The 13,958-nt window shown below is 45.5% G+C and overlaps 1 protein-coding gene across 1 annotated transcript in view; it reads right to left on the reverse strand.

The window, feature by feature from the left end:
• Nucleotides 1-13,958, reverse strand: part of IRAK2 (interleukin 1 receptor associated kinase 2) — a 1,381,573-nt gene that overhangs the window by 887,405 nt on the left and 480,210 nt on the right. Inside the window, exon 3 of the mRNA XM_069643462.1 lies at nt 9,575-9,727. Coding sequence (XP_069499563.1) covers nt 9,575-9,727 — 153 coding nt within the window. The remainder of the gene's footprint in view (nt 1-9,574; nt 9,728-13,958) is intronic.

The raw sequence follows: 13,958 nt of genomic DNA on the forward strand, positions 1-13,958 counted from the left end.
AGTATGGGTGTTAGGACTGATTTTCTATAGTCTGGCGCTTGGTGGACAGACATATAGAGGCAAACCTATATTGTGACAGGGACAACTCTGGCAGCTGTAGCAAAACCAGTTCAGGGTAGCAGTGACGAGAGGTCTAGGCAAAGTATCAAGAGGTGGTGAGCTTGTAAAGGGTCCACAATGAGTACACACAATGGGAATCACAAATTACACTTAGTATGTATTGTGAAAACCCAGATGGTGTTTTTACAGGGATCCTTTGCTCAGGTGGCCAGGGCACGGCCATCACCTTTGGATCAGACCCTGGGGGTGGACCAGTGCGGGGGGGGGAATCACCTGCATCAGGGGTCTTCGGGGAGTGGGAGACCGGATGGTGAGACACAGTATGCCCTTCCCTGTTACACCTTTACCCCATCCTAACAGGTAGGATATTTAGGAACTCTACTCCCCCACCCCCTTTACAACGCAAACACTTTCACATGAACAGCCCGCTTTGGGAGAAAACAGACTAACATCCGCGCTGTGTACTGACATGTCCCAATGCATTGGTCAGGCAAGGACAGGCAATTACTGATAATTACTCACACCTGACATCCATTTAACTTCCCCACATGGATAAAAGGCAGAGCACACGAAGAGAGGAAAAGCACACGAGGAAACAGCAGTTTCGAGACGGCAGCTGAATGAGAGAAGAAAGACAGCGAAACAGAAGGGGATTTGCAAGGAGGGACATTCCCTTGACCTTTTCGACAAGGAACCGTTACTTTCGTGAAACCTCAAGAATTGAAAGCGTAAGACCAGGAAATCAGGCTGAAGAATCCTGCATTGTATGTCGGAGATACCCGTGGCCTTCCTGCGTCAGTAAACAAGGCGTGGAGAAGCACCAGCCGCTGTGGCACCGTCCTTGGCTCCAAGATCAAAGCAGCGTCACCGAAATCAACACAGCAAGTGAGTTGGGGAGACCGATACAAGAACCGTCTGTGTTGAAGCCAAGGTTGCATGCAGCAACATTGTATGACAAACACTGAAAGAAACATTGTTAAAACACGTGTGAGAAGAGTCGCAAGTAAAATTGAACTGCGGATGAGTGATTTAACTTTAAAAGCAAGATATAATAACTTTGACAGAGTGGTCCGAAAATACGTGGTTGCTCAATCGAAGGTTTCTGTAAGGTATCCAGTTGAGAAGTGTCAAAAGTGATACTGAGAAAAATGTTATATCAAGAAGAGAAAGAGTAATTGTGAATAGAAGTGGTCCAGCGACAGGTCGAGCAAAATCCTGCTCACATTTGAAAGTCTTTGATTTTGATTCAGTAAAGAAAGTTTGTGTTTAAGTAGATAAATCAATGCGAGCCTGGCGGAGGGAGAGTGATTGAAGGTTTTGTGCTAAAGTGGGTCTGAGCCTGGCGGAGGGGGGACCCAGGGTTAACAGTGAACAACCCGAGAAATTGTCTACATGTGAAATTCTATGAAGAAAGGAACTTTAATGTTTGTCGTTGTTGCATCAGGCGCTCTGAAATAAGAGACTTTGAATGGCAAAAAAACTTTGGCACAAGAGGCCCTGATGTTAAGGTTTTAAACTGCATCCTCGTTCTAGAGAAGCCAGAGACTGTGCTAAGCTCGAGTGTGCCACCTTGTCCCGTGCTGAAAACGTGGGAAAGGGGAGCCAACGGCTTCAATATCCTGGCATATCATTTCTTGAACACTTTTCTTTTGTATAACATTGTTTCCCACATTATTTGTATTAAGAAGTAAGGAATGGCAATAGGTTTATTAGTATAGACCCTTTTATTTTGACAGACTTTACTAAGACTGCGTTATTACTGGATGGTCGTAGCTTGCTCCCACCTTTAGATTTAGGAATAGATAGGCGTTTTTCAAGCCCAAATGAAGTTCAATAAACACCCTTGAACTGTAACCACTTGCGTCTGTCCTACTGTCTGATACCATGCCTACCTTACAGTATGAAAATAGTTATTTTTGACCAAATATCACTATGAAAAATTACTAACAGGTAGAAATATCACACAACACTAATAATAAATGACATATATAGAGTCACCAGAGTAGGGCATACCACCAATCAAACCCCTTATAAGAAAGTACAGTTTAGTTTATGCACTACAGGTCCACAGAGAATTAACCCCAACTTTAAAAGTCCTTCCAGAGTTGGCTGGGGCCTTATGCCCAAACGTTCAGGAACAAGATCTGACGCAGTTTGTGATGCAGGAAAAAATTAAGGTAGGGTCTCTGGGGTCCAGTGGATGGATCCAAGGGTTAGAGGACAGTTTATTCTAACTAACAAACGTGTCCTCAACATTCAGAAGGCTTGCGCAAGAAAGCAATGGCAAAGCCAAAGTAAAGTAAAAGTTTTATAAAAATTAGCAACATTTTTAAATGGAGTTTAGGGGCAGGTAAGAACCGCTGTAACTCACCCCCCGTACTCCGATTCTTCACAGGACTTGGCAGGTCAATGGAAGAAGGTCCAAGGTCGCTTTCCCCCATGGTCAGTCTCTGTTCACGATTCGCAGGGGTTGCAGGTACGAGCAGGTCTACGTACGGTGTCCTTAGCTGGTGCAAGGACTCCCGGATGAAAAATGCAGAAAAACACGATGCAGGACCTATCTCAGGACTGGACTCCGGTAAGCTGCTTCTGACAGTATTCACCGCAGCACGGCGAGGCAAAAGGACTCACTTGTCTTAGTCAGACTTCCCTTCCTATCTCTGGTCCCCTTGATGCTAGGACTCAGAAATCACACTTAGGTAAGTCTTGTAGGACACGCTGAGGATCCCCAAGTTCCAGGTCTCAAGGCCCAGAGCTGGTCAGCCACAGGACTGTCCTGGGACACTTCGCAGGGTACCGAATTGATGTCAGGAATGGATGTTCGCTCCACTAAAAGGGTTGCTACTCCCTCACTGGACTGCTAAAAGATCATTAGCAAGACAGGGCTCCTCCAGGACAGCAGCAGAAGTTGGTCGCCAGGCCTCCTTCAGAGGGGTCACCAGTCTCTTCACCGGTCTCACAGCTGGACAGGAGTCTTGACTCCTTTGGGTTACTGCAGGATCTCTGAAGAAAGGGGTACTTTTATCCCAAAAGCCAGGTAAGAGCCAAAACTCCTACTAGCCAACAGCATAACTAGCCTCACACACACCCCAGCAGTAGTCCAATCAGGACCACCGGCGGGAACACTCATGCATAACACTCAGACACACTGAAACCAGTTTGTGGATTGGGACCAGACAGTCTTAGCCCACATCCTGCCAGCAAACACTAATAGCCCTCCAGTAGCCCACCATATGCCTCTGCTTTCCCAGGCACTGGAAGTCCATATATAAGGGTTATCCTGGCCTCACAGGTCAGGAAGAAGGCTCAAAAACAAGATGGCCGAAGGACAAGGTAAAACCTTGTTGCATGGCCATGTTTGGTCACTAGCCACAGTTAATAGCCAAACGCAGTAAACGCGGTAAGGCTAAAATGAAAAGTACCAAAAAATGGTAAAGAGTCACTGCTGCAGCAGCTTGTACATTTAGCACACCTAAAGTAACCAGAAATCATTTGAGTGTTAAACTAGGGCAAAAACACAAGTGTGCCACATTGTAATGCATTGGAAGATGCTTTGTACAACGATAAAGGTTACCACAAGTGATAACCCGTTACTAAAAGTAGTTACAAAGTAACTAGACTAAGGGAAACAATGTTTCCCAGTACTGACAGCCTGAGGACATGTTAGTTTCCCCATAACAGGTGAGCAAAGGAGAGTTTAGTGAAGCTTCACTGCACTGTAAAAAGTACAGGTTGGGATCAAAAATAAAAGCAAAAAGTTTGGGGGTCCATAAAAATGGAAGGAAAGGTGCAGTAAAGAGAAGTCTTTTCTAGCAATGGGGGATTATGAAAGTGAGATCAGATTAGCAGGTCTCACTTTCAGACAAAACAAACAAAACAAAAATCAAAAAGGTTCAGGCTAGTATGACTTACAAATGGCATTCTGTCACAACCTTGAGTTTAGAGTACCAAAGCAGCACACAGTAAGCCTGCAACATGATTCCTCCCCAATCACCCTGCACTTACCTAAGCAGTCAGACATCAAGGGCATTGGACAGAAAGGCTAGGTTCTAGGAATCTGTCTTGAAGGAAGCAAGGCAAGAATATATGAAAGTACAATTCAGCAGGAACTAATGAGGAGTGAGCTTGCCTATCTTTATATTTTACTGTTAATTGTTCCAGTAACTATATACAGTTACAGAACAGTTCGTTTCCAATTAAAACATGTCTTTTCATTTTACTTGTTAGGCTTTTGCAAAGGTAATCCCTTCATGTGTACCTATGCTGGGCTGGTAGTGTGTAAAACAATATGCAAGACCTTGCTCATTTTGTTCTCACGTGTGGGTGTGAAATGGGCAGCAAGGAAAGCTGTTCTGTTTAAGAGGCAGGTCTTTTGAAATCTACTCACTGTACAAGTGGAGAAACACATTCATCACATCATGCAACTGTGTTGTTCTTAAAAGCTGTGGCAGAACATTGATGGACCAAACAAGCACCCACGCTCTGGAACCGATGTATTTTGCCGCAATTAAGGTTCCCACCCATTTTTTTTTTTTGCAGACAGTTTTGTCTTTTATTATTCACACAACAAAAAAGGTACTGGATAAGTTTGGATCATTATCATCATTCCTAACAATATTATCTAGAGCCTGCAGAGCGAAGTAGGGACAGACTTGGCAAAATGCCTACGCTTCTTTAAAATAGTCAAGACCTTGAGAGTGTTCTGTCACCTGTGACAGCAACTAGTTCAAATATCTCTTAAACATGTATGCAATGCATGACAATTCTTCTACTTCCCCTATGACGTTCACCCAGTCCTCAATTATAAAATCAGCTAGGCTGCTGCTGCCGGATTTCCAGAATGTCGCATCATTTAGTGTTAATCAGCTCTGAAGAATCAGTGTGTTAGCAGACTTCCTTACCATTCAATATTTGCTGCTACTGAACCCATGATCTGTAATTAAAGTAGTTGATTTTGCATGCTGCCATTTTGGATCATAACAGGTAGAGTAGATTTGAGGGGTCACATCCGCTATTTGCAGGTCATGCCTTCATAAAACATTAACATTTGCACAGGTGACAAACCCCTATCCAAGTAGCAGAGGGCGCCTATTAAATTTGCAAGCCTCAATATACGTCCAAGACCCTCGAAATTAGATATGGCTGATCTGTATGTATACCCTCCATTATTTGTCCAATTATTTAATTATTTTTCATTGAGGAGATCCTTTGGAAAGAGTTTTTGGTGCAAATAAACTACATTGATGTTCTTTGGCAACTAAATGTATCCCACCACCTCATCTTGGCCATGTATGTTACGTCAGAAACCTTCTATATGTCCCATCACCACAAGTCATCTGTAACGCTCACCTGATTCCCGTAGAGGCGCCGGCCTTGACTGGGCGTATACCGTATCTTCAAAGGTGATGTGTAACACACGGCTGGCTCTTTGGGCTGGACCTCTGTGCACTGTATGTCTGACTCGAAGGGTAAGATGTCTGCAGATAGAAAATATGGGATTAAGGAACTGGGTTATTGAATGTCTCTCTCTTCTTCCCTTTCTCTTCTCCTGTAGAACCCCAAAGGTTAACGCTCTCACCTTAGGTAAGTGAACGCTGTGCTCTCCATCTGCCTCGGGGCAGGGTGCTGTAACCAGTTTCTTCACTGGATAAGGGGAGCAGGCCTCTTGACTTCAGAGGACTGCTGTCCGTCGTTTACTGCACGAACAGTAAGTTTCGAGTAATTCTAATGTCTTTAAAGTCTTTAGTAATGATGTCTCTTGTTTTGCAGGGTTCCGGCGATGGCGGATGACGGGCTGAAGTGAGTTGAAGATGGAGCCCGTGTGATGAATAGAAGTGCCTGGAAGCACGTAAGTAAGCGCTTGTTGCCTGCTTCACGATGCGCTCTAACTGTCTTTTTATTTTGCAGGTACAAGTTCGGAGCAGCTGCAGGGTGCCGGAATACCCACTGGGTTAGATGTGGAAAGGAGTAATGGCACGTGAGTATTAAAGTTCCCCAATGTCTTTAAACGCACCTTGTTTTGTCTTTCAGATGCGGGATGCAGCGCCGAAGGCCTCCGGAGCGTGCAAAGAGTTGGTAAGCTTTTGTCTTTCAGATGCCGGAATGCAGTGTGAAGACCTCCGGATCGCACGAAGAGTAGGTACGCCTTTGTCTTTCAGATGCCGGAATGCAGCGCGAGGCGTTGGTGACAGCCGATGGACCAGGTAAGTGAAGAGCTGTCACTGAAGACCGTAATGCTAACCTGTTCTTTCTTGTCTTTATAGGTGTTGCTGAAGACTGGATTCAGGATGGTAAGCCTTTTTCCTTAGGCCCAGGATCAGATGCAGAAGACACGATGAGCGTTCTGCTACAGAGGATGCAGAATAACGCAAAGCAAGATTCATCCATCGGGTGTGGTTTAAATAGCCTCCTGTAGTGCTTAGGTGTCTCCTTCCACAGCCACGCCTAGGTAAGAAAAGAGTTCCTGCTTTCCAGAAGAGTTCCAGTGTTCTGAATCTAGGGAGTGGCTCCTGCCCCACCCAACAGGAAAAGTAGTTCCAAACAGAAGAGGATCAGAGGCTCAACTGGCAGGCAAGTAAGCAGCATGGTCTGCTGCAGGTAAGTCCACCCAAGCATTATGAGCCCGGCGCTTCCAGCGCTGGGACTGGGCATATTTATGAGCCTGGTGCCACTGGCGCCAGGACTGGGTCCAAAAGGTCCCAATTGGGACTGGTTGGCACTCGGAACCTGGGTTATGGATCTGCTTCCAAGGGAGTTGGGAAAACCCTGACCTTTTGGAAGCAGAGATCATGACATCAACGTCCTGGTTCCTACTGAAATCTTAATCTGCCCAGTATGTTTGCGCTGCAGTTATCGGTAAGTATCCTCAGTTCAATGATTGAAAACTCCCTTACCTAATAACTCATGTGAAGAAACTCATGTTACACTCCCCTCTAGTTCGCCCTTGGCATTTCACCTTATTGTAGAGGATTGCATATAGGGAATTGGGTAGCAGCAGTAGCCATCCACCTTAGAAGATGTGTATCTGACAGACTTTTTAAATACAACATTTCTTTTTTACATGCAACAGCACATATTTAGAGTTTCACCTATCCTAGGCCCAGCTTTGTGGGCCTTCAGGAGCCCGCTGTAATTAGATTTGCAAAGGGTAGCTGTTCTGACAGCCAAACAAGTCCTCTACTGAGATTAACTGAAGCAGAAAACAAAAATTACTGGGCCTTAAGAGGGTAGAGGGGATCTTGATCTAAACGCAATACCCATGCAATGCTCATCTCAGCAATAACTCCCATCAATCACAATCATAACTGAGATTCACACGGGGGAGTGTAAGAGCATCTGAGACAGAGCCCAATGACACAGATGCACATGCTATGTGAAAAACAAACATGGTGCATACTGTAAGGATGTCGAAGAAGGAAGGGGACATGTGGGTGGCATGTTGGTTGCTATAAACGTTTATTTGAGGAAAAGAAAGGAACCTCACTATCCCTACTTCTAAGATGGGCTTCCCTGCCTCAAACAAATACTAAAGGATCTTTCAGAACGTACGTTAAAATCAAACTCCACCGTCCTGTGTCACAACCTACTCCTAACCCTTACACTACAATTTAAGAATAATATAATCCAACAGAAAGTTCCTTTTCCAGCAGAAAGACTCCCTTCTGCTGTTATACAGGTGGTATTCCCAAAATGTTCCCTTGCAAACGGATGCCAGGGAGAATGACTTCCTTCCCCTGGTTTGCAGTTCCAACATCTAGTACACTCAATATTCTGGACCAGGAGAATGGCTCCTTTCTCCTGGTACTGGTTGGCACTCTTCAATCTAGTTCACAACAACAGGGGCCAGTGTATTCAGTTTCCCCACCAGAAAAATGACTGCCTTCTCCTGGTGCTTGAGAGTTCTTTTTCAACTTGGGGTTTCTCTTGGCACTCAACCACTATATCAGCAAAGCCCCAAGTCCTTCTCTGGATCCCAGGGGACTTAGCTCAGCCACTGCGACGAGGAAGATTTCCTCGGATGCCTTTTCCAATAGCGGTAGGGTTCCAGACCCTTCTCTGATCATCCGTGGACTTGTTTCTGCCACTGATACGAGGAAACACTCCTCGGATGCACTCTTCGCTCTGTTTTGAGTCCCCAACCCTTGATGGCCATCTGATCGGCTTTAGCAGTAAGCAGAGACCTCTCTAATCCCCATGTATCCCTACTGGTCCGCCCGTGCTTCCCATTACCTTTTGGGACTTTTGTGCATGGCACCAGGCTCTCCAGGGACTGCGGTCGGTCTCTTTCTTGCTTCCTGCAGCCGTCTGCTTCGTTACTGCTTCTGCAGCGATTATGCATGTTGTGGCTCCTTGCAGTCTGTGCACCATTAGAGGAACGCACAGCCCACCTCCCCCTGGTGGTCGTGCCACTGCATTGCCTGTTTTCAGCTGGGCACAATCCTGCTGACGTTGGACCTGTCACAGACTCCCTCAGCCACTCACTGGCATCATCTGCAGAGCCCTCTCCTCTGGTCGCGTGCAGGCTTCGAATCTACCAGGATCTCCGACGGGGGATGAAGATGCCGAATCCTTCTGTTTCCACCTTATAGTGCTTACTCCACCCCAGCAGAACGTCAACACATGTTGTCCTCATGCCTCCTGTGATCCTCCTCGTCTCAGTACTAGCTCAGTAATCCTCATGTTTTCTGTGGTCGTTTTCGTCCTAGTATTGTCTGTCTTGACTGTGGCCCAGGTACTACAGAAATACATCCCTCTACTCTCAATATATTGGTTTGGAATGGAGGGGGAGGTTAGAGAAGTTTGGGGTGTGACACTGTTCAGTGGGCTGTACTCTAGGTGATCGTCCTTGTCCCCAGAAATGGAGTGCTACCCCGTGATGTCCTCCCGCATTAAACCACCCCTAGGGGGACTATAGCGTAGCGGCCGCACCTCCCCAAGCTCATGGGAAAGGGCTTGTTCCTGGGGAGAAGTGACGATACCTGGCGAATCGAATCGTCACAATACACAATACACAGTGCCTTGGAAACCGCATCATTAGAAAATTGAACTTTACAAATAAATGCTGTTAAGACATGGAAAGACACCAAGCCGAAATGTGTTACTCTGCAGAAAAACCATGAACGACCATAAGATTGGCTCGAGCTGGGTGCAGCGGAGCTGTTCCTTCTCCAAGACAAAAAAAATGGGATCGTGGTATGGCGAATTGGGTTATGAATGTGCAAGCATTAGCATGTGCAAAGTTATTAATTGTGTGCCAATGACCTAAGAAATATTCTCTCTAACCTGAGGATGTGGAGAAGGACTAGAACCCTTATCCAGGTGTTTGCATGCATTGGTAAATTTACTTTCAGCATGTTCAAGCATTTACTAGACAACACTCACATGGCTTATTGGTGAAAAGTCCCCTAACACCAATACCAATATAAATATCAATAGCCATCCTGGATTCTCTTAAATATGCAAAAGAAATGGACTGACCCATGGCCGGGCCATTGCCATCAGACTGTGGTGGTACCTGGGTACGTAGAATCCGGTTCAGCAGAAACCCTGGGGCCTTCCTCCTTTGACTTATGATTTTTGATTGCTGGACTATCCAGGCCTTTGCGGTTTCTGGGACTGTTTGATGAAGCTCGACTTTGAGGACCTTCAGAGCAAGACCAGTTGCACCCTGAACAATAGAAAATAAACAAATGTTGTTAATTGTGCTAAAATGACTACATGGCCTGATGATTAAATTATAACTGTATGAATCTGAAGTAAGAACCTTTGAGGCAGTAGAAGGTGGCCTTCATCAATTGTTTACTGTTTAATGAGACAGAGAGCAAACTAAAAATTAACAGGATCAAGAGCAGGCTGTGTGATGTTTTGGCAATCTGAGGGTATCTGAAAAAGCATAAGCTACATTTTGGAAAGTGTTAGGAATTAGCCTGGGTAAGAAATCTGACAATCACTTCTGCACTTATAGCTCTTGTGTTGGGATAGACATCCTGTTGGCTGGAGTAGAATACCACAGAGTACCTTTGTCTTTATCGAACGATTTCTAGTAAAGGTGAACCCACACTAAATTGGCTCATCATTTGACTGAAGCCCATTCACAGCACTGATCAACAGAGTCTAAGGGCCAGTCTCTGGGAAGGTGGCTCTCTGCCGGTGTGCCATTTTTTAGAGGGTGGGCGATTTATTGAGACTCCAACGCCAAAGTGAGTATTGGCTTACTTTATTAAGAGCCTGCGAGCTAACACTTGCATGTACATCAACCCCCAAGCGTTCCACATGTCAACGTGGAACGTTGGAGATGACAACTCAACACATCTTCCCCCTCATGAAAACCAAAGAAAAGAGCTTAAGGAACAAGAGCAATTACAAAGTTATACAAAACAAACAGTGCTAAAAAGCAAGATGAAAGAAAGGTTAACAGGTGACCACCCAAACTAACAAAACAAACAGCTGTCACGTGCAAACGAAGTGAACCAATGCAACAGCACTAAAATTGAAAATGAAAACAGTAGAACGAAAGTTGAGAACACCCAGATCACAATACTTAGCTGAAGGATCACTTAACTGAATGCTCACTCTCACTCACGCACATAGTCGCTCATCCAATTCTGCTCCCTTCTCACCCTTTTTGACAACAATGGGCACTGTCCTACATCACGAGCATCAGTTCCATCAAACACACTCTCCGTTCCCCCACAATATTCCACCTCTCTGGTTCTTCCTTCTCCACAGGGTACCAACCTTCTCATTGACCAAACCTCACCACCTTCCACTATAACGCCTCACCATTCCTGACAGCAGCAATCTTCTTAAGGTCCTATGAACATACTCTCCAAACATGTGTGGGTTGCCCTGGGATTGCGGATTAGCACCCAATCCCCAACTTTCCAGTCGTGCACCCTCACACTCTTCTCATAATCAAACGCATCCTTAAATTACACCTGTTTTCTCTTGATCAAATCCATAACCGCACTCCTGTCGACAGAAACCGTGTTGGCAAGCCCCAACCACCCTGGAACCACATTGGTACCAGGCTCCCTGCCCTTCAATGAAACAAAGGGCAACACCATAGTCACTGAATGAGGCGTAGTGAGATACCCCCACAGCATGCAATTTAACTCTAATTTCCACGGCAATCCCAAGCCCAAAGCTAGCTGGATACCACTCTTAATGAACCTATTAACCCTCTCCACCAGTCCATTGCCCCTGGGGGTGGTAAAGGTCAGTGTGGTTATGCTTAATGGTATAACTACTCAGAAACGTCCTCACAAGCCTTGAGCAAAACTGCACTCCATTGTCGGTAACAACCTCTGTTGGAAGGTATGACGTCCTTTCATCGCCAGGCTTTCAAACGCCTGCCTTTTAAACTTGGAGAAAATAACAAAAAAGATCACCACATTTTTTAGGAGGGGTGGGAAAGGGCAGATGAGCGTTTGGGGGCGTCGGGAATAGTAAAAAATAGGTGCGGGAAGGCGGGTATCGCAGGAGACAAGCCACTACCCCAAAAGAAAAAAGTTGATTCACTTTTTTGTTATTTTTTCCACGTTTAAAAGACAGGCGTTAGAAAGACAGACGATGAAAGACCATAGAACCTGTTGGAAACCCCTCCCTGTAAAATGCACCCTCCAGGCACTCAATGAAATCCTTCGTAGTGACTTCTTTAACCGCTCTCCATTCCACCCACTTGGTGTGATAGTCAACTAACACAAACAAAAATATATAATAATATCAATGGCAACCTTGCACCACGGCTGATCAGGAACAAACACTGGAATGAGTGGCGTCTCTCGCACACATTCCCTCACCAGTCACTCCACTAGACCATCCATTCCAGGCCACCAAAAACTTTGCCTCAATCTTCTCTTCATCCCGTTTACACCCATATGTCCTTGGTGTGCCTGCTCAACCAATCTAACTCTAAAACCCTATGGAGGAATGATACTCACACCCTTCCTCAGCCTTCCATCAATCAAAGACAATTCATTTTTTATCTCCCACCACATCTCAAACCTCTCTACCAGGTCTTGTCCAAAACTTCTCTACCAGGCCACCCTGAGACTGTTCACTCTTTGACACACTTCCATACATCATCTGCACCTTCAGCCAGCTCCCACTCAGCTTGCCCAAAACTCATTACGTCAATACTGGCAATAATAGCCTCATCATCCTCAAACTCCCCATCTGGTTCCATAATATCGACACGCAATCCGCAACCGCATTCTTTACACCTGGTAAATCACAAACATGAAAGTCAAAACACTGCAAGCACAACCACCACCTGCTGATCCTTGGTGACCCAACACCCCAACCTCCACACGCAAACATTTGCACCAATGGCTTATGATCTGAACGCACAACAAACTGCTGACCCCACAAGAAAAACCTAAAATGCAATATTGCCCAATACACCGCTAGGGCTTCCCTCTCAATCACTGAATAGTTCTTCTCAGCCCCCCTCAAAGGCCTCGAAGCAAAAGCCACAATCCGTTCCTCCTTCTCTCCATTATTCTGAGTCAAAGACAACCCCAATCCAAGCAGGCTGGCATCCACCTTGGCACAAAACTTCCCAAAAGATGGCGCTTCACAATATCCTCCTTAATCCTTTGAAAGGCTTCCTCACAATCCTTGGACCAGATAAATTGTACACCCTTTTCCAACAACTACCTCAGGGGTGTGGATACCATCGCAAAGCCCTGCACAAATTTGCAATAAAATTCTGCTAGGCCTAGGAATGACTTGAGTTGTTCCCTGTCTTTAGGTTCAGATTTGCTGATTGCCTCAAGCAGACTAACTTTGGGAGTGATTTCATTACCAGATACAGTGTCTCAAGTACTCTACACTCTCCACAGCTATGCAACACTTCTTGCGCTTGACTGTCAACCCTGCCAACTTCAATCTATGGAGAACCTTCCTCAACGTATTATCATGTTCCTCTCGAGAGATCTCGTGGAGCATCACATCATCCTGAAAGGCCACTCCTTCCGCACCTTCTCCATTGCTCTTTGAAAAACTGTGGCCGCTGAAGCCAGACCAAGGGGCATCCTACAATATTTAAAAGTGCCTTCTGTGGGTATAAATGCTGCAAGATGCTGACATTTCGGGGTCATAGGGACCTGAAAGTATGCCGCCGATAGATCACTCACAGTGAATAATTTAGATTTGCTTAAAGTTGCCAAAACTTCTGAGATAAGAGGTAGGCAATGGCGGTCTATCCAAATGTTTTTACTGAGATCCTGCAAGTCCACACAAATTCTCAGGTTGTCCTTGTCCTTGGATACTACAACCACTGGGGATAACCAGATAGAACTCTCCACCCTCTCAATGATCCCCCTTTCGAGCAATGAAGCTAACTCTTCCTTCAATTTTCCTCTGAGTTGATGGGGAACCGATTTCTTTATATTTCTTTTTTTATTTGGTTTATTACAAACCTTTAAAAAAAATACAAAGAAATCTTTAAGCACAATCAATAGACAACAGTCTCAGACTTAACACATCTTTCCCAAAAACATTTAAAAAGAAAACACGAAAGAGAGGAATAAAAGGCAAAGGAGGGACTGACCACCAGGGGGCGCACGGATGGCAAGCTCCTCCGCGTGAGCTCCGCACCGAGGTCCATCAAAGTGGAATGAGCCTCCGTTACCCCCCCACCTCCGAGCTGGTGTTCGACTGAATCCAATGATTTAAGGTCCTCTGCATGCTCTGGGAGAAATCCGGTGAAAAACTGACTTAATTTCCCCAAGTTATGGACCTTTGAAACTCAGAGGGGAGTCTGCGCAGCTGAAGCAAATCAGATCATGGTTACACTGTGTCCCGTCGTGCGGCCTGTATCAGCTCTCAGCACCCTGTTCGTGAGCGGTGAGCCCGACCCATACCAGCACACCTACAGTCTTAGAGGACCTGAC

This window comes from Ambystoma mexicanum, chromosome 2p (assembly GCF_040938575.1).
Source record: "Ambystoma mexicanum isolate Mex_15411 chromosome 2p, UKY_AmexF1_1, whole genome shotgun sequence".
Taxonomy (NCBI): domain Eukaryota; kingdom Metazoa; phylum Chordata; class Amphibia; order Caudata; family Ambystomatidae; genus Ambystoma; species Ambystoma mexicanum.